The 21578-nt window shown below is 49.3% G+C and overlaps 1 protein-coding gene across 2 annotated transcripts in view; it reads right to left on the reverse strand.

The window, feature by feature from the left end:
- Nucleotides 1-248: 248 nt before the first annotated feature.
- The window catches only part of IRF8 (interferon regulatory factor 8), a 79272-nt gene continuing 57942 nt past the window's right edge, over nt 249-21578 (reverse strand). The window contains exons 3-10 of one of the 2 annotated variants that reach the window (XM_014536683.1): nt 18122-18296; nt 14020-14203; nt 11111-11199; nt 9636-9741; nt 8476-8523; nt 2611-2997; nt 1284-1399; nt 249-691 (exon numbers count right to left, since the gene is read on the reverse strand). In XM_014536683.1, the coding sequence (XP_014392169.1) occupies nt 515-691; nt 1284-1399; nt 2611-2997; nt 8476-8523; nt 9636-9741; nt 11111-11199; nt 14020-14203; nt 18122-18296 (1282 nt within the window). In that variant the 3' untranslated portion in view covers nt 249-514. Of the gene's footprint in view, nt 692-1283; nt 1400-2610; nt 2998-8475; nt 8527-9635; nt 9742-11110; nt 11200-14019; nt 14204-18121; nt 18297-21578 lie in introns of those variants that run through there. The other variant, XM_014536682.1, reaches the window with a different exon arrangement.

Below are 21578 nucleotides of genomic sequence, written 5' to 3' on the forward strand. Positions count from 1 at the left end.
ATTTTTAAATCTTATCAACATGCTTAAAAGTACAAAAGCACCTCACATCGAATCAAGCACATGAAATCATAAATCTATAGCTCTAACAGAAGATAAAGACGGAAAGCAGACTTGTCTTCACAAGTTGGTCCCCACATTTCTTTACTGCAAGCAACTATGTGCTAGTCAAAGTGAATGAAAGCCTTGGGAAATATCAATTATCCCCAAATGCTGAAGGATCATAGCAACTAATGATAATTAGGGGACAATACAGGAAACAAACGTTTTAATCAGAGGTTCTAGTTACACCATGCAGACCACTTGGTATGAGCTTCAATGTTTACATCAGAACGATAGAACTTGGACACAACTTCGCTTTGAACGTGGAGCCCTCGGAGAACGCCCTTACTAAATTAAGAGCAGAGTGAGGCATCCCACCCCAGGTCAGAGGGATCTATATCCTTAAATAATTACAACAGTAATTGTAATAATGAACTATGAGATGTGGGCGGGGTGGGGTGCCCAAGAGAGAGACTTAAACTGTGATCTGTTGGTTTTCTCTGAAAAAGGGTCTCTGGTGGGAGGCACAAATATCTGGAAACATCCGGAAGACCTGGTCTGGCTGGGGCTCCTCGGGAGCCTGCATCATGGACCCAGCGCCACAGCTCTTCATAGCTTCTTCCACCAGCTGCCGGACATAGAGTTGCTCAATCTAGAGGGATGGTGCACAGGTCAGAGTTGGAGATGGGAAGTGAGGTGGGACTTCCTTTGACCCCAGCCAGATTCTTTGATTGCTCCCATCTAAAGCTAGCATTTGAGTCCCAAATGAATGAACCCCGAATAAGGAGATGCAAAGAAAGGGCAAGCAGTATCCCTACAAAGACTCCTATGTATGCTTTTTCAATATTGTCCCCCACTTGGCTAGCCAGTGTCCAGAACTCCACTATTAGAGCTGCATTCCTTTGACGACGGTTAAATAAGGGCTTGTAAAACCCTTATTAAGGTCACTTAGGCCTTAAGGCAGGGTGGAATCCTTCTGGAAAGGAGGTTTTGATTTTGAAAAACAAACCATACAAAGAAAGGGCAGGGGAGACACACAGATTGTGAGAGTCCTAGAACAGGAGAAGATGGCTCGGCAGTGGCAAGAATCCACTGCTGCCACGTGAAGGTCTCGCCAGGCCTGCCCCTGCACACAAGTGGAGCACCCCAGTCCCTGCTGCCTGTTCTTCCGCCCAAGAATAAGCTGGGTCCTGATGTGTGGGCTGGGAGATCTGGCCACAAGCCCTGAAGCTGCCTGTTCTTACCTGCACGAGGATGAGTTTGGAGCGCAATGGGGTCATATCTGGAAACTCCTCTCCGAAGCACAGCACCACCCTGCTGTCGGGAAGCCGGCTCTGGTTGTTGTAGAAGTGCTGCAGCTCTGGAAAGACACGAGGAGGAAGGGCGGGCGTTTGCAACTCCTCGGTGCTTTCACACCTGAGCTCACGCACGCTACCTCGCCCACCTTGCCAGGGCCCCTTCTCCAGGAGGCCTCCAGGAGTTCCCAGGCCAGGAGGCAGGAGAGCTGTGCCACTAGCTCCTGGCTGTAAGAGGGAGAGAAGCAGAGAGCTTTGGAGCAGAGAAGGGTTCCCAGGCAGTGCTGCAGGCAGCCTGACTGACTGATTTCGGACACCCTGACCTCCAGGAGGAACACACGCAGTGGGAAGCTAATTATATGCCTCACAGAATAACCATGGCTGATGTGCAGCACTTCTGTGTTGGGGCGTGGTCCCGAGGACTCAGTGTTTACAAGGTCCACACACACAAACCCCTGGGGCCTGGCCAAGATGCAGATTCTGCCCCAAAGGCATATGGAAGGAAATGCTTTCTAACCAGCTCCCAGGGTGTAGGGACAGTCCATACAGAGTTGCAAGGTGCTAAGTTCCTAATGCTCCCAACAGCTGTACGAGGAAGCTGCTGTACTGCTCCTCCCATTCTACACGCTGGAAGTCCAGGCACGGAGAAGTTTCCCCAGGATCGTTCAGCAAAAGAAGTGCAGAGCAGAATTCAAGTACAGGGGGTGCCCCTGCTGCAGCTGTGCCTCTAGCCAGGGGTCCTCAAACTACGGCCCTCGGGCCACATGCAAATACAAATATTGTATTTGTTCCCGTTTTGTTTTTTTACTTCAAAATAAGATATGTGCAGTGTGCATAGGAATTTGTTCATAGTTTTTTTTTAAAACTATAGTCCGGCCCTCCAACGGTCTGAGGGACAGTGAACTGGCCCCCTGTTTAAAAAGTTTGAGGACCCCTTCTCTAGCCCCTACATATCCCCATGGGGACTGTGGGCGACAAATGGCTCTGGGAAGAAGGCGTGATCTTTAAGATACAGGTGGCAGCCCAGCCGGCGGGGGTCAGTGGTTGAGCATCGACTTGTGAACCAGGAGGTCACAGTTCGATTCCCAGTCAGGGCACATGCCTGGGTTGCAGGCTCGATCCCCAGTGTGGGGCGTGCAGGAGGCAGCTGATCAATGATTCTCTCTCATCATTGATGCTTCTATCTCTCAGTCCCTCTCCCTTTCTTTCTGAAATGAATAAAAATATATTTAGGGGGGAAAAAAAGACACAGGCAGCAAGGTGACAGTGTACAGACCTCGGAAGAACTGACTGGTGTCGAAGACCTTGACCACTTCGTCGCGCTCCAGCTTGTTGGGCCTGTCCTTGCACAGCACGGTGTTGCCGCTGTAGAACACGCGGCCCTGGCACAGCCGCTTGACCAGCACGCCCTGCCGGTTACTGTGCAGCACCACGCCTCGCTCCAGGTGCCCGAACAGCTTCCGCGTCACCTGCCTCTGCCGCTCGCTGGGGATGGTGTCCGCAGGCGGGAAGCGCACCAGCTCCAGGCCCTCCAACCCATACATCTTGGTGCTGGGCAGGCCCGGCTGGCTCAGGGACAGGCAGCAGCCCTCGGGGCAGGTGGTGGTGGTCTGGCCCACCAGCTTGCCCCCGTAGTAGAAGCTGATGACCATCTGGGAGAAGACTGTGGGGAAAGCAGGGGACAGGTCAGGGGCTGAGGGGAAGGGGGTCCCCTGGTCCTTCCTGGGGAAATGCCCAGAGCCTTTCTTCCTCCCAAACTAGGGGAGCCTAACTGTCTGTGTGTCCACGACCTTTCTGGCATTCTGGGAAGTTCATGCACTCTTTCTAAGAATAATAATTTTATAAGCATGAATAAGTACACAGAATTGCTAAGGAAACCAATGATTCCAAATATAGAAAACCATTATAGTGTGCTCCCTACCGCTGGGAAGGGCTGACAGCTGCCATAATTTATCAGTCACCCTGAGAGTGACGAGGTTTTGACAACTTACTTTCCTAGGAAACTGGCTCCCCCTCACAGGCACTGCTATACCACTGCTATGTTATAATATGTAACATCGATTCTTAATTTGAAATCCAGGGGACTGTGAATTTGTCAAGAAAAAAGATATCTCTTTATTTTCACTAACCTCAAATTCAGACCTAGCATATCCTTCCATTATGAACGTAGACAACAGGCTACATTGTTCTAGAGTATATACAGCTATATAACTAGGCAACCGTGTACAATACATGTATGTCTATGCTCTCAATCTCTGATCACCGAGAAACAAAGCCCCGCTTTGGTGCCGGCGGATCTTTAACACTCATGCTGACAACCTCCCTCTAACCAAGGGGCAGGCTTTGGCCAGAATCTCTAAACAGAATATCTGGTCTTCAGTGAATGTGCTTTGACCTCTGACTTCCTACTTATAGCAGTGACACTGGTTCTCCTTTTCCAGGCAATGACAGATGGCCCCCATTTTACAGTAAATTTAAGTTTTAAAAAGTAAGATGTAGAGAAAAACAGGACATTCATGATAGTCCAGGGGATACCCAGATATGAAAACCAAAGTGTGAAAGGTGGGGCTCAAGTGTCTAAAGTTTGGGAACCTCTAAACTAAGGGAGGAATAAAGACAACAGCTCAATTCAGGGATACTCCTAGAGAAATCTGCATTTTAATAGCCTTAAACTATGAGAAGTACATGCACTATCAATGAGCTTGGTGAGTTTGGGGAACCCTTTAAGACCAATCTGGGGCTGATCCCTTGAGCCACATGAACTGTGAGCTGCCCAACTCCATGGTGCCCCCTACACTTGTGCAGCGCACACCTGCACAACGGCCAGGGGCAGCCCTGTGGGGGCCACCTACCTCAGCTGGGTTCATGCTGCTGTGCACTTACAATTCCCTGGACGCTCCTACGGGCTTTGCTCAAGAATCATTTACTCAGTCAAATACTAGGACTCCCCACAGGCTCCATTTCCTCCCACGTTGGCGTTAATGGGAGTCTAGAGCAGCTGTGGGCAAACTACGGTCCACGGGCCGGATCCGGCCCGTTTGAAATGAATAAAACTAAAAGAAAAAAAAGACCGTACCCTTTTATGTAATGATGTTTACTTTGAATTTATATTAGTTCACTCAAACACTCCATCCATGCTTTTGTTCCGGCCCTCCGGTCCAGTTTAAGAACCCATTGTGGCCCTCGAGTCAAAAAGTTTGCCCACCCCTGCGTCTAGACTCACACAAGGCCAGGAATCAGAGCTGCAGGGGCTCCAGTCCAACTCATTTATTTGATATTTGGGGAAACTAAGGCCCAGGTGGAGTCACCCAGCAGGTAAGAAGCAGCACTAGCATCCGACTCCCTGTGTCATTACCCCCACTCACCATCCTCCCACCTCCAAGTCTGCCATGTCCGCATCGCCTGATGACTTGACACATTCCACTTCCTTCACTCTGAAACAATTCTGAACTTTGTCCCAATGGATGAAACACACCAGATGACTCTGCCACCACTCTGCCCCTTTGCCCTGTCACGGCTGTGGCCTTATTTCACACTAGTGTCTCTTGCTGTATGAACTTCAGGAGCAACGGACAAGGTGTGCCAGATGTCCAGGCAGGGCTGTCCTAGTGACCCCAACGCCAGGGGACAGCTTAGGCTCAGAGGAGATTCAAGCCAGAAGGGCCTGAGCCATGGCTCACCGTGCCCTATAGGCGAGCAGTGGAGACCCACAGAGCAGAAGCCACTCATCAAGGGCCTCCAGTTACTCAGTCCAGCCATTCGCAATCCTAAGGTTGCAGGACGCTGCATCCCTGTCCTGCTCCCGTTACATCCACCCGCCCACCAAGGACAGCCCTGCCAGGGGACAGTCTGACCACAGTGGCAGCAGAGCTCACACTCCGGAACCCACTGCCTGGTGCATTATCCCAGCTGTGTGACCTTGGGCAGCGGCTTCCCTACTCTGTGCCACAGTTTCTCCATCAGCAAAGTGGAGATAATAATACTCCCACTTCACTGGGTTACTGTGAGGATGAAATGAGCTTGCATTTGTACTTAGCATATGTCAGCACCATATAAGTGGTTATTAAACAAATTGGGGTAACAGGACAAAAGATTAGCTATATAGATGAGACCCTGAAGTTATAAGCCACAGTCCCTGGTCTACACAGCACATCCCAAGTGCTGTTCCCAGTGCTTTAGACCTATTAGCACATTTAATCCTCACAACAATCCCATGAGGTAGAGACTATTAAAATTATACCCATTTTCCAGGTGAGAAAACTGAGTCATAGACAGGTTAAGGTGATTGTTGTCAATGGCACGATTGCTAATTGGGGAGCCTGGATGCACTCCCTCCCTAGCAGACTGGCTCCACATCTGAGTTCTTTTTTTTTTTTTTAATTGATTTGAGAGAGAGAGAGATAGGGAGAGGGAGAGAGAGAGAGAAACACTCATCAGTTGCTTCCCATATCCACCCTGACTGGGGATCGAACCTGCAACCTGGGTATGTGTCCTGACTGGGAATTGAACCAGTGATCTTTCGGTGCATGGAACAATGCTCAACCAACTGACCCACACCAGCCAGGGCACAACATCTGTATTCTTAAGCTCCAAGTCACACTGTCAGTTTCAAACATTGTACTTCACCCCAATTATTTCAAATACATACAGTTAAGAGCACAAACAGCAGCCACAGACATGTTTGGATCCACCAGCACAGTGAGGTGCTGCTCACACAAATTTGCTGCCAACCTTTTATATGGGAAAATTTCACCTAAAAATCCACACCTCTGGTTTCTAAAATGGGAAAATTGAGCCTGGCTGGGTCTGTAAGTCCACTGGGCAGGAACCACAAGCAGCCCAGAGGAGGGTGGCCCCTCCACTTTGCCACAGTCTCTGCCACTCCCTGTTGTCCTTCTCCTGACACTTCACCATAATATTACCTGTCCCTATAGGGGTAAGAACTGGGGGCCCCTGACAACTGGGGAGGTGTTGTGTGAACCGAGCAGAGGTACCAAAGTCCACAACTTCTAGAGCAGCGGTTCTCAACCTGTGGGTCACGACCCCTTTGGGGGTCGAACGACCCTTTCACAGGGGATGCCTAAGACCATCGGAAAATACATATATAATTACATATTGTTTTTGTGATTAATCACTATGCTTTAATTATGTTCAATTTGTAACAATGACATTGGGGGTCACCACAACATGAGGAACTGTATTAAGGGGTCGCGGCATTAGGAAGGTTGAGAACCACTGTTCTAGAGGAACGGTGTAGGATTCTCTTTGCGAGTCATTCCACCTGCTGTGTGCTGAGACAGCTCTGGAATAACTGAGGGAGCTTCCTCCTCAGACCATGTCTTCTCGCCCAGACACTGCAGCATGTGCCAGACTACTCTCCTGCCCCCGGGAAGCGCTGGTCAGCAGACTCCCGGGGCCATAGCCCAGAGCTAACCAGGTCAAAGGCCCGGTCCCATGACCCGGGGCCTCCAGGAGCTGAGCCTCTGGTGAGCATGGTGGCTGCCCAGCATAAATCTAAAAACGGACTTGAAGCCAGATGCCTGGGTTTGAACCCAGCAATCCCGCTTACCAGCTGTGTGATCTGAGATGAGAGATTTAACCACTAAGCCTCAGTTTCCTCATCTGTGAAGCCAGGATTATAACAGTCCCCCGCTCCCAGGGCCGCTGTGCAATGGGCAAGGGCTCGATGAATGGGATCATCGTTTGCTTTAAAATTTTCTTGCCTGGGTGAGAACCTGCCTCTTTCACCCAAAAACACTCATCCCATGAGGGCCGTGGTCAAGGCCCTTCTCTCTGCGCCCCGTTTCCCCCTCTGTGCCAGGAGGCCTCGGGTCCCCGGCCCCAACATTATGTGGCCCATCTTGAGGAGTCAGGCTGCTCCCTTCTCACAGAACCTGCCGCTTTGGGGGAAGACACCAGCTTCCTTTGCTCTGAAGACACCATCAACGAGCCTGAATGTAAATTCCAGGAGCCGCTGGCAGGAACACGGTCTGAGTCCCCAATGTAATTAGACAACAATGTGGCACAGAGACCACCTCTGTCATCTGGGGCAGGAGCAGGGATGGAACAGCCTGGGGCCACACCCCGCTCTGTGGCCCACAAGTTATGTGATCAGGGGTTTCTGAGCTGGTGAAACGGAAATAACAGCACCTACCTAGGGGTGGTGGAAAGTGATGATATTAGGCCATGAAAGTCTCACTGATGATCCTGGACCCAGTTAGCATTCACTAATGTCAGCCAGAGATTAGGCCATGAAAGTCTCAATGATGATCCTGGACCCAGTTAGCATTCACTAATGTCAGCCACCACCACCATCACCACCACCATCTCCACCAACATCATCACCACCACTATCATCTTTATCACCATCATTACCATCATCATCACCACCATCACCACCACCATCACCACCAACATCATCACCACCATCATCGCCATCTCCACTATCATCATCTTTATCACCATCATTACCATCATCATCACCACCATCATCTTTATCACCATCATTACCATCACCCTCACCATCATTACCATCACCCTCATCATTACCATCACCCTCATCATCATTACCATCATCACCATCATCATCACCATCATAACCACCATCATCACCAGCATCATCGCCACCATTACCGTTATTAGCATTGTTATTGCTATAAACTTAGGTGGGAGAGAGTAAAACAAACTGTCACTGGTGACATCCATTGACCAGTATGTCCCTACCAGAAAGTTTTAATAACACTGTGTTTGACCCTCACAACATTCCCATGCGGTAGTTGCTACTGTTGTCCCTACTCTACAGATGAGAAACCTGAGGTCCCAAGTGGTTCAATTACTTTGCCTGGGGTCACATGACAGGGGCAGAGCTGGGCCTTGAGTGTGTCTGTCCCCACACTCTTTCTCCCATATAGTTACACCTGCAAAGAGCTCTTCGGATCTGTTTGCTGGTCCAGTCCAAGAAGACTCTCAAAGAGGCCAGCCACTTGCTCACTCCCAAACCAAACAGTGAAAAGGGGAAATCAGGTGCCCGACTTCTGACACCAGATCATGCTCATCCAGGGGCCCTCAAGAACCCACACAGGTCCTTCGAGTTTTGTCTTCAGAATGCCCCCCACCCGGCCTGGCCCGGAGCACTTCGTACCTGAATGCTGTGCATCATAGGCGGCGTAACCCGGCACCAGCGGCAAGCCTGCTGAGGAAGAGAAAAGCAGACTCAGATCCAGCCACACTCGGTTGTGTGCAGGGGAAGCAACCCAAATGCTCCCCCTCTCCAAAAGTTTCTTAAAAAGCCGCATATGGCGTGCTCCTGAGGCCCTGCCACAGGCTTCCGCTGAATTCGGTGTTTTTCCCTCTCAGTGCGGCGACCTATGTTTCATAAACGCAGAAAACCAGACCTCAACCCAACCAGCATGGAGGGGGGAGACTTCCTCTGTGCTGTGGGATTTCTGACCATGTGTCAGTGTGACATTGTGGGGCCACGCTTCCTTCCCCCTGCTCCCAAAATACCGGGGGACTGCGTGTCCACCAGCCAGGGCTTGACTTGAAGGGGAGCCCGGCCCGAGCTAGCTTTCTCAGAGGTGCTGCTGGCACAGGGAGGGGGGCTCTCCAGGGCCCCTGATTTGACACCACCCCATACCCACAACCGTTGAGGCCCATTAGGCTAGCGACCGCCTCCGGGTCTCCCACAGGGGACAGTGGGGGAGAGGCCAAGTAAGGGAGCAAAGGCACTCATGCTCCCAGAGGGAGGGTCATTTCAAGCAGTGGTGGAGGGGGCGGGTCGTCAGGAGCTAATAAGAGGGTGAATGCCTCATTTAGCTTCCAGGCCCTGTAGGGTCAGTCCTGGTGTCTCCATTTGTCATGAGGAAACTGAGCCTTATATACGATATGCAACTTCTGACAGGGGACTCAAATCCGGGGCTCTGAGCGAGCGAGTGCCCGTTCCGGAGCTCTCCTGCTCTCCAGCCGCCGCTCTGGGCTGTGCTTGGCTCTGAGAGGTCCCTGATGTCTGAAGAAACTGGATGGAGGACCGAACAGACCTAACGTGGCCCAGAGCTGTGAATCCCCTCTGGTCCTGGAGAAGTTCACTGCACTCCCTCCCCTCTGACCTCCCCAGGAGCAGACACCTCCTATGGGAAGGACACATGTGTCTTCCTGGGAGGCAGTCACCGTCAATAAAATAGGGATCATAGCAGTACCCCCGTCCCGTCCCCTCCTCACCCCACCCCGGCTGCTATAAGGCTGAAACCATTCAAACACGTCCAGCCCCCAAGCACTGGGAGTGGTCTGGACTCCCATCCTCACCTGTGCTGGGCTGCTGCATCCACCAGTCTGGGAGGAGCTGATTCCTGCAGGCCTCAGGCGGGGAAGGGCTCCTTTTGACCATCCCCATGTACTCATCCACAGGACGCTGTGCGACCGGGAACAAGACAGAGAGCAGCACAGTCACTAGGCTTCCAAAGCAGGACCCCAGTGTTGTAAAGATGAAAGGCTTATGCTTAACGAAGACCATATTGTCACCGTTAGCTCATAAGACAAAAGGGAAGTTTTACTTGTATCTCGAAAGATCCAGGATGCTCAGTGATCAAACTACGTAACTGAATTACTAGCCTCTTCAGGGCCCTTAATAATAAGTTTATTGACCTTTTCCTGAAACTGCCTGTTGCCAGTTCTGGGCCCCCAGCACCCCTGACATTGAATGGACTCTGCCACGCTTTCGTGAATCTCACTCAATACACCATGTCTCAACTCTCCATCTCGGACCCCTTTCTTAAAGGAGGTTGGTAAATCCAGTGAGGAAACGTTTTTGAAATCTGCTTTTCCTGTGATCCTGGTGCACCAATCCTGTTATTTCACTCTCTTCGCTGAGTCAGCAGAAAAGCCTCATGGAAAACGGGACATTGTTGGAGTGACAGGAAACCAGGAATTCCGCTGATCTGCTGCCAAAGACCACCCAGACACGTAACAGCTGCCATGTGCAGAAAAGTCAGGCAGCTCAGAGTACATTATATTTTGTTATCTGCATTTCCTGACCACCAAGCCACTCCCAAGGATTCTAGCATTGCTATGTGAATTAAGAATTTATATAGCACCTCCACCACCTTTCACAAGGGCTGTGTGGGATTATCTTAGCTATGCAATGTCCACCCTGTAAGAGCCATAAAAACATAGTTAAAAGGCTAAAGGTAGAAGAAAATGGCACCCAAAGAGCTAAAATTGGTATTCAAATAACCATTGCCTAGGACCCCATTAAGCCTTTACTTATCGCCTATTAACTATGACTTTACGTACAATTCTAACAAGCGTGGTTATATGGCGTTCTAACCCATCAAGGATGAAAAGCTGTGTATTGGAAGACAGGCAGCCCACCAGCCATGAAAGCTAGTACAATAATCATGCCATAGGAACAACCCTAAGCAGGAAGGAAAGTTCCCATATTGTTCACTGCAGCATGCTAAGAAGGTAAGAAAATATAGGGTGCATTACAAAAGACTGGCATTCAGAAGGTTTAAGTATGAAAATCCAGAGCTTGCGGGAGCATCACTGACACAGAGCAAGCACTCTCCCCAGCCCTTGGGATTAAGGACTGGACACCAGGTGAACGGGCTGACCGGCTGGAGGAGGCTGGCCTCACACAGGTGGCCCAGTCCTCACGTTCTCTCTCTGCCGGGGTAGAGACAAGGTTTGCTGGGAGAGCCTGAGGCTCTGGATGTCTTGGTAGAGCAAGAACAATGCCTTCTGCTGTCGGGCCAGACCTCCGGAAACGCTGCCCCACTTACCTCCTTGATCAGCTCGTCAATTTCAGAGTGACCACATTCCATCTCAGTGACTTCATTCACACAGCCAGGAGTCGACACGCCCAATTTGCCTGTGGAAAAGCAGACAAACATGACAAAATGTGGCCAGAGCTCTGAGGCATCCCTACCATCACTGAGGCCATCAGTGGTTTGTTCCTAAATGCTGAGTGGAAGGAAATAAAAGTATCTTCCCTGGTTTGGGAAAGGCCTAGACATTTTTTTCCCATGCTTCTTCAGTCATCTGATCAGCAGAATCAAAAGAGAGAAGTTGGTTGTTGTTGTTTCTAACACTTGGAGGCCAAAGAGCACTTGGGTCTCTCTTCCTTCTGTTTGTGGGGATCTCAAATGAATGCATATCAGAGCCCCTTTACACCAGGTGTCTACCGCCCTGCAGAGGTTAAATTTACAAGCTGGGGCACTTGTAGGCACTCAAAGGTTTCCTGGCAAAATATGTTTGCAGGTTAGATTCTTTTTTTTTTTAAGTTAATTGGCAGGAAATCTCCTTTTAGCCTTTCCAAATATACCAGTACACGTGTGCATCTGCACACACACACACACCCCACGCACATGCACGGCACGGCAAAGACTCACCCGGGCCCAGTTCGAACCTGCCTTCGTCAGGAATCACTAAAGGCACGTGAGCATTTCCACAACAAGCTCTCTGGATCAGGCTAGTCTCCTCCTCACTCTTATGCCTCTTCCCCAGCCAGAAGTTTAAGTTTATCAGTGTGAGATGTATTATAACATTAGTCCCAGCGCCCACGCACATGCACGGCTCGGCAAAGACTCACCCAGGCCCAGTTCGAACCTGCCTTCGTCAGGAATCACTAAAGGCACGTGCGCATTTCCACAACAAGCTCTCTGGATCAGGCTAGTCTCCTCCTCACTCTTATGCCTCTTCCCCAGCCAGAAGTTTAAGTTTATCAGTGTGAGATGTATTATAACATTAGTCCCAGCGAGCTACAAAATTGGCCTATTGTTTCATCCTTGCTGAACTTTTATTCCACTTTGATAGATTCAAGAATTCACTTAGAAGCTGTTGATGGGGGAAGTAGAGGGCAGGTGGGGCACCCCCAATGGAGCTTGCAAACTACTGAAGTACAGAGGAGAATGGGTCCATGTAGACTTTATGCAAATGCCATGCCTCTCTGCCCCCCTGAGAACCTGCTTCTTTAACATCCACCCTTGCAGGTGATGCTGGCTGTGCCCCATCTATAAACAAGTTGGGGTCACCTGCCAGTTCAAGCTTGGCTGCTCCTGGGGTAGAGGAGTAAGAGAAACTTCTCCATTACTTCAAACCACAATTTACTTTGTGGTGACAAAAAATATTTACATATTGGAAATATATACATATTTCCAAAACTGGGAAGTAAAGCAAAAAGATGACTGGCCTTTTGAAACCATTCCAGAGGATTATCCAAGAGGTCTCCCCTAAGGGTCATCTGATTTTCCAGGTCAGTTTGACTCCTACTGACTACTGATTAGACTTCAGGCTCAGGAAAGCCAGGTGTTAATGTACAGGCAATTAAGCTACAAACGACCAGCAGAAAAGATAACTCCCAAGCTGTGGTGTAGTGCCAGGCTCCGCCTCCGCCCTTCACTGACCATGTCTGCCAGTGTGGCATATTCTGTCAAATCTTTGTCATCGAGCTGGTTCCCTCACTAATGAGTCAAGTAACTCTCTGATCCAGGTTCACCATATATTTGTTAGGGTCACAATTTTAACTTTTTAAAAATTACCCATCAACATTTTTAACCTTCCCACAGTGGGAAGAACTCAAGCTTAGAATTTCTACATAGCCCTTACCAGAGAGTTCTATTTCTTTCAGGCCTCGATCTTTGTCATCGATCTGGTTCCCTCACTAATGAGTCAAGTAACTCTCTGATCCAGGTTCACCATATATTTGTTAGGGTCACAATTTTAACTTTTTAAAAATTACCCATCAACATTTTTAACCTTCCCACAGTGGGAAGAACTCAAGCTTAGAATTTCTACATAGCCCTTACCAGAGAGTTCTATTTCTTTCAGGCCTTACTGGACTTCTTTGAAGGAGAAAAGGATGCCATGCCAATATTCTAATTGCTACATCTAATGGCTAAGAAAATCAATGTGTTAACACATGTTTTAAACCAGAGGTGGCAATTAGATTTTATCTCACGGGCCAGCTCCGATTCATAGCAGCTGCACAGCACACCACTTTGAAAAGGATTCTGGGGCCAGATCTGAGCTCCACACATCCTGGTTGATTAGTGATGTCTGACTGGAGCATGGGTATCAGGCCTTGGGAGATGTGCAGCACGTTGTTGCTATCCCTGCTTTGAATTCTTCACAGATGCTTTCCTGGGATTACAGAGCTGGAAGAAACTTCAGGAATCATCACATCCTGAATTCCTAAACAATGACCAGGCTCTGACAGTGTTGAGTCATAGCAATGAAACTAACAGTGTCATCATCCAAAAATTCATTCAAGAACTTCACTCTGTACCTCAGTCAGCCATCCCTTCTTTGTCCACCTGATGGTCCCCTAGCCTCCTCTCAGAGTTGCTAGAAAACAAAAGGAATTCCTTCCACACTGTCAGAGGATCCCTGCTCCTGCCCAATCTCATCCCTGACCCCAGGGATATCCTGCAGCACTCCAGGCCAGCAGAGCTGGCTGCCACCCAATCTCCCGCCCTTTCCTTCCATCGGCGCCACCTCTCACTCAACTGGAAGCTGCCACTTGGTCAGCAGATCGTGGGTGAGGTCAGTGGGAAGAGAATTCCTTATACAAAGGAGAGAACTATTTTGTTTAGCTAAAACCACTTGCCCCAGACCCTGTGGGCGGCGGCTTCCACCCTAGGCCTGGGCCTTGCAGCCTCTGTTGGACTGAGTGCCCATCCAGGATAGTTACATTTTTGCTCTTCCTCTGGGACGATGCGGTAAACTTTGTATGGCTCAGAAATGTCCAGCTGGGACCGGTCTGTCACTTCCTCAAAATCTGGACTCTTGTTTAAAGCGCAGCGTAGCCTTGTCTTCCATGTGGCTGGTTCAGCTTTGTCCCCTTCCTTAAATTTCCCTTTAAAAACCGCCCAGGCCTGAAAGGAGAGAAAGCAGTACATGAAACAGTCAGCCCCTCGGCCACAGATATCCATGGTCACCGTCACCATCAGCACTTGCTCGCCCTCCTGAGAGCCATTTTTAGCCATCAGCTCTCATTCAAGGAATTCCAGGCCTCAGTCAGACCACTTTCTCCGACAGATGTAAAAAGACCCAGGCCAGGAAGGGGACCCCAAGATCTCCCAGCTGAGCTGAAACTGAAACTCAGGCCAACACAATTCCTTCCCTGGACCAGCGAGCCAGGAGGAGCCTGAGGTCAAGTAGCACAAGGAGGAAGTGCACATGGTTTCACTAGAATGTTCAAAACAAAGAACAATTTGTGTGTGTGTGTTTTTTAATCAACCCCTGGCATGAAAATTTAGCATGAGAAGGAAACATTTGCAAAAATTCTGAGTGTGGTCATCCACTGACTGCCCTGCTACTTTTAATAGAAATTGTGTTTTGCATTTTGGCATTTATTCTAGCCTTCCCCGCCCCCCACACCTCCCCAGGCGCTGTTTAAAATGCAATGAAATAGTCTCTCACTCTGTTGGGTTTTTCACAGCTCTGTTTTCTGACCTCTCCAAACCTTAGACTCTGAACTAGGAACAAAGATACAAAACTGGAAACTTAAGGTCAGAGGTAGAATGGGGCACTGTTGTTTGTTTGTTTTTAAATCAAAGGTGTGAAGGGACATAGTTTTAATTTCAAAATTGGAATACAGAACACACCAATTAGGTCACTACTGTCAGGTGAAAATAACCTTTGGCATTAGGCAGAATCTTCCAACCTAAAATAATACCAGAGCTAGAGGAAATTCTCAACCCCACTTGGGAAACTGCAATTCCAAGGGGTAACTTTCCGAGGTGACCCTGTATGGGATTAAATGCCAGCTGTTCTCGACTTAATGGCAATCCCCTGGGAGCTCATGAAATGCAGAGACCCGCTTCCAGCCTGCACTGAGTTCTTTCCAGGGTTCTCGGGCTGGCTCTAAGATATCACCCTGCTGGGAGATCTTTCAAGAACCCCTTAACTCGATTTCCACCCTGAACATTCTGAAAAAGAAGCAAAATACTTTTTTTAAAATAAGTATGAGCTGCTATCAGGGCCTCATCAGTATACCAGGGGTGGTACAAACTGCGCTCAATGTCCTTCACAATCTCCCATCTCTGGTCCCCACCATGAAGCCGACCTCAGGATGACGCCTGCGGACAGTGAAGGGGTCTCTGGTATAAGTAGATTCTGAAGACCCACTTATTAAGGCAGAAAAACAAACTGGTTTTAACTCAGACATTTTTTAAAGGTGGACTTTTATGAAACTAAAGCGTTCTCCACTTCACCAGAAAAGCCCTAAATGGCTCTATCTCACCAAGGGCCTGCCTACTGACTTCTTCCAATGGCAGGCACATTTGGTGGACAGAGAAACGCCCCGCAGAGGATGGCGTGAGCTAGCGCAACTCAGAGATGGCTCCTTCCCACCTGTATTTCACCAGCCCAGGCTGTCGCCCTCCCAGTGGCCGCCCAGCTCTGGGTGGGCGCCCTGTCTCCCTCCCGCCCCCATTCCTGCTGAGATTGTACACTCATGTCAGATTGCCACACTGAGCGACTGCGTAATCAACGGAAACATTGGGAATCTTGCACATTTTTCTCAACGCTGTTGAAACGGCCATGCAGAACATTGCATAAGATACATAAATCTGGGGCTTTATTTCATTACCCCCAGAGCAGAAGCTGAAGCAGGGAGCAGTGTGAAGGGAACGGCCTTGCATCTCCTCCAGCAAGCCACAAGCCAGGGTTATGCAGCCTACTGGTCCAGCCCCCTCTACGCTCCTCCTGAAGAAGTTTTACTGATGGTCAACCTGCGACTGTGCCCTCCACACCCCACACTTCTGCTTCAATCTGCCCTTCCTGGCCATGGTCAGCTCCTCGAGGGGCTCCCAATGTGAAAGGGGAGAGCACGCCCCGGGGAGCGTCTGGCAATGTCGGAGGCATTTTTGGTTGTCACATGTGGGGGGCAGGTGCTGCTGGCATCTAGTCGGTAAGGTCAGGCATGCTGCCAAATACCCCACAGTGCACAGGACGACCCCGCAACAAGGAACAATCTGGCCCTAGATGTCCACAGCTGAGGAGCCCCAGCTGATAGCCATTGATAATCCAGAACAGCGGTCGCCAACCGGTGGCCCGCGGACCACTGGTGGTCTGTGAGGTCCGAAAGGTTGGCGACCGCTGATCTAGAACTCCCAGCTGACCAGGTGGACCCTAGCACTGTTTAAATTTAGCTAGAGTCATTCCCAAGAGAAGTTCACCATAACGCTAAAGGTAAAAAACCTCTATCAGAGAGGAATCCGCATCCCCCCATGAATGAGAAAGGATGCACTAGCTCAGCTCAAAAACCTGGCAGAACCCAGGCTCCTGACCTGGGGTCCTTGATGGGAAAAAAACATCTGCTGGACATGCAGGCCACATGGGACCCCTTGAAGGTGAGTGCAGAACATCCACAGGTGCCCACTCTCCTTGGAGAGGGCCAGTAGTTGGCATCTGATTCTCAAAGAGGCCTGCAACCCCAGGTGACAAACTTAATAGAATTGCTACATGTGTGGCCCCACTGCAAACGTCAGAAAGAGAACTGAAGGACGGAAATGCCTCATAAGCCAACTTTGACCTACTTATACTCCACTCTGAGGCCAAGGTATGATCTTTGGTCATTTTGTGTCAGAAGACAGTCATCCCTGGCTGAGTCTGGTGTTGCCAAGGGGTCCCACAGGGCCTCACTCCCCTCATTCATCCAAGGTCTCAGGTCTGGTTCTGGCCCTTCACAACTCAGCCTCTGCACTCCTCTTCCATATCACTCACTGTCCCCTCCCTGTCCCGGTTCTGTGGGCATTACCCCCAGAGCATAAGCTGAAGCAGGGAGCAGTGTGATGGGAAAGGCCCAAATGCCCACAGAACCAGCACACAGCAGCAGCAGCAGTTTGCAACCGGGGCTCTGAGTCAGACCACCTGTGGTGCATCTGTTTGCAAAAATGGAAGCCTGGGCTCACCTTGACTAGGGCTACAAATCTCTTCAGGGGATGGAGACTGCACTTCTGGAGCCTTAGAGAAGCACCCCAGGGAGCAGGGGGGGTGGGGGACAGGATTCTGGTGACCCACTAGGCTGCAGAGCTGCGCTGCCCTGGCTCCTGGCTCCTCGGCCTGAATCTAGGTGTACTAGGTATAATGGCAAGAAACCTCTGTTTCTCAGTACTGCTGGAGGTTGGGAGCGTGGGCTCAGAGGGGGGCTGCCTGGGTTCAAATGCTGCCTCCATCATCTAAGAGCTGTGAGATCTTAAACAGGTCACTTCTCCTCTCAGTGCCTCTACAGAACAAGGACAAGGACAGCACCTCCTGCAGAGGAATGTGTGAGAGGAAAACTCAAACCCTGTGGGGCCAGGCCTGCCACAGAGCAAACCCCCAACCAATGCTGGCAGTCACCGTGCAAATGGCAGAACCAAACAGCAAGTCCCTCAGTGCTTGGGGTGCTCACTATTCTCAAGGGAAGGAGACTATTTCTAGGCACCTGCAGCAGGACATCCCATCTGACCCAGCCCGGAAGCAGTGACAGATGGTGTCTCTCTCACTGAGCTGACCCTACGTTGCCAACCAGAAGTTACAACTTTGCAAGAATGAAGAAAGTGTCCTTAATCTCATCAGAAAAGGCACCACTCTACAACTGACCTCAAAGTGATTAAATCACATAATAGTTGCAAAATCACATGGTATATTTTTTAGACACATTCTGCACTCAATCAATGTTTGTTTTTAAAAATTGGGATTAATTTTCAAGCAAATAAGAAAAGTTGTCACTCAACACCTCCACCAGCCGGTGAGGGAAGACAGAAGCTATGCTCATGGTCAGGGGAGGGAAGCCCAGCCTTTACCTTGAAAATGGAGGCGTCCACTTCCTGATTATAATCTTGTTTGCCAGCGTGTTTCCAAGGGATCCGGAACATGCTCTTCTCGTCGTTTTCCCAAATCAGCCCTGGGTACATGTTGCTGTCAATTTGCTCAATCAGCCACTGCCGAAGCCTCCGGCCTCCGTTCCGGTCACACATCCTTAGAAAGAAAATAACATAGTCTCAGACATTACAAGCACTGTCTCATTCATCACAGCACCCCAGGTACTTAACAGCCCAGAAGTACTAACGGGAAAATCAGAGGGCGGCAACGCAGGGGCCAGCTGGGGGAAACCCGCAGATCCAGGACTCCGGCTGGCCGCCTGCCCTGAGAAGACAATGCCTGCTTCCAGGACTCAGAGCCCTGAATGAAAACTGAAAGCTCCCTGGGAACTCGGCAGCTGTCCTTCACCCAGATGTTGGCCCCACCTACTGTTCTGGTTGTGTCCTTCCAGCTTTTACCCCAGGTTTCCTTTCAGGCACATCTAAGGCATCATTCCATTTTTAGCACGAGATAGGGAAAAGTCATTTTTACATTTCCAGGTCCCTTCCATGAGCACCCATCGCTCTAAGAGCCAATTCCATTGCTCGATGCCCAGTTTGACCAGTGTTCGTGAGCAAATAGGACATTTGTGATCTCCAAGAAAGAGGAAAGTCTCAGGCTATCCCTCTAGATTGTTCCTTCACAGCTGGTTTAGTGGTAACAGCATGAGTTTGGGAAGGGCAGAGTGGAGGTCCCATTTGAATCCCGCCATCTCTCAGCTGGGTGGTCTGGGAGCATCTTTTAACACTGAAGTGTCAGCCACACTGGCTGAAACTCGGGGACAACTACCAGTACTTGGCATCGTTGTAAGGAGGGCTCAGACAATGTGTAGAAAACATCTGGACCTTTGAAGAGTTCTCTAAATACAGATGTTGTTATTATTACCCCAACTTTCTTCCTCAGGAACTCTTCTGACCAACTGGGAGATAGCAGACAAGCGTGAGGAAATCAGCTGTGGCTACAGACAAAGTTAGCCCGGATAGACTCTTCCAGAAGGTGCCAAAACCAGGGAACCTCACCATCCCAAGGTGCCCAAAGACATCCTTTGGGAGATCATTCTGCCAGAGCAGACAGCTGTCCCAACAGCACAGAGAAAAGAGAAAGCAATCATGCCGTATCAGCTCTCAGCCCACGTTTACAAGAACAGGGGTGGGAATCCCCTAGGCAGTTGGACAGACGCCCACCCAAAAAAAAAAAAAAAAAGGCATTTCTATTCTTCTGATTAAAATGTGACCTCTTCTGGCAAACAAGTTTGAAACCATCAGTAGTGACAAGACATAATGTCCCCAAGAATATGGTCACATCTAGAGCCACGCTGGTCCATAAAGCAACAAGTTATAAAAGTTCTGCAGGTGGCTATGGGGTCAGAGAGGGCATCCAGGTCCTGAGAAGGAGGTGAGGTCCTGTGAACACCCAATGTAACCTTTTCATCCAATAGCCCCAACTGCCCCGTTGTGTATGGAAAAGGGGTGAAGTGTGTGGAATGGTCATTGGGCTTCAATTTGAAAACCGTAGGCTCCAGCCAAAGGCTTTTCTCTAACTAGACCTGGCTGAGCTGTTTGAAACTCTCTCTGAGGTTCTCCTCACGTGCAAAGTGAATGGAGCTCGTATCCCAGAATTCTAAAACAGTCCCTTGCGTTTATAAACACGGGACAAATTTGGGAGGAGCACCTAATGAGAGAAATGAAACGACACCACCAAGTTCCTCCCAGAAAGTAACTTGGCAGGGTGCACATTCCTATGGGTCTCTCCTGCTGGAAAGGCGGGAGACTGTCCACTCCTTGAGGAGGGAGCTGTGTGGGGGACAGGGAGCGGGGCCAGAGCACAAGAGAAAGGTTAGTGTCTGTGGATCTGTCTATTGAAGGACACGTCCCTGCTCACTAGCGTTTTGCTCACCCCCTTAGTACAAGGTTCATACACTAGAGTTCATGTTCCAGGAGCATCCTAAAATGAAAAGCAGTATTTTGTTTGTATGGGAATTTTTCCAGAAAGTGATTAACACCTTCTTGTAGGGATTTTTAATGGATTTATAACCCCAACATTGTTAAAGACAACTCTCTTGGTGATTAATGAGGAAAAGAAAAGAGAAAAGAAAGTAAGAGAGCTGGCATTAAGAGGGAGAGTAAGTCATACAATATAAAAGCTGGACCAACTTTAGAAATCATCTAATCCAGCCCCTCCTGGTTCAAAAATGGAAAAACTGAGGCCCAGAAAGGCACCCCAACCCCAGCAAAGGGGTCTTATTTTACTCACTCTGCAGAGAAAAACCAAGGTTAGATTATGAGACCTCAGCACATGGACAGCCCCGCTTGAATTTTCAATGAGATCACCTGCAAGATTCTAAGCAGCATTAAAAGCCTATGGTTCTAATACAATGAAGATCCATAATGATCTATTAAACACTAACAAATTAATTCCACCAAATGCTGAGCCAGGAAAAATTTATAAGCCCAGTCACATGTTTATAACTTCCTCTTCCTTGATTTTTAGGTAATAATTCTTTTTATGGGCCAAGTCCTATCTGGAGCTAATCTCTACCCTATAAATGAGTCCGGGGGTCAGGCTTCCCAGGTGGCAGGTGATAAGAGGTCGCCCTGGGCCCAACCAACCCGATTCCGGGATGTACCTGCCAGGTGGTGCAGGACTCGCCTACTCCCACACCTCTCAGGGCCCCTGGGCATCCGCCCTGGCCGCCACGAGACCCAAAAGCATCAGAGCCATTTCTCCCTCTGGCCCTAATCTTGCTAAAATAACTAAACCACCCCTAATTCTTTACATGGAGGAACGTGCCATAATCCAAAAGGAAACTCTCAGACTGGCTCCTAACAGGTTTTAAAAAGTGTGTTATATCCCTCCATATGTTAGGGGAATCGTTCAAAATCCTGGAACATGCGGTCTCTAGTTTCCATTCCTGAAGCACTTCACAGCTCTGGGTAATACATTTCATCTTCTCACCATAGAGTCTGCCCTTTGCCTTGGGGACATTTTACATAAAAATGGCCTTGTTAGTTGTGACCCCATACAGACTTCTTGCCAGGGGAGACTGGGCTATGGTGGAAGCAAAGGACCTCAAACCTCACTCAGAAAACCTGTCATCGATCAGGATAAAAAATCCAGTCTGCCCCTTCACAAGTTAACCTGCACAAGCAGTACTGGTTATTGGACAGCTTCACCGCTATGACCCTCCAACTATCATTCCATGTAGTGGATTTGAGTGGGACAACGGGAGTTTTATAATAAAGGGTAAACATTTCCCTTCATTATATGAACCATTCTAAAGTCGTCCATGCAAACCAGATTTTAAGAAAAATGAGATTTTTTTTTTAAGCATCAAAGCCATTTAGGGGCAGCCGCATAATGATCAACGACTTGGACCTTGAGAAATGGGGGGGGGGGGGG

The sequence above is a fragment of the Myotis brandtii genome, unplaced genomic scaffold, assembly GCF_000412655.1.
Source record: "Myotis brandtii unplaced genomic scaffold, ASM41265v1 scaffold165, whole genome shotgun sequence".
Taxonomy (NCBI): domain Eukaryota; kingdom Metazoa; phylum Chordata; class Mammalia; order Chiroptera; family Vespertilionidae; genus Myotis; species Myotis brandtii.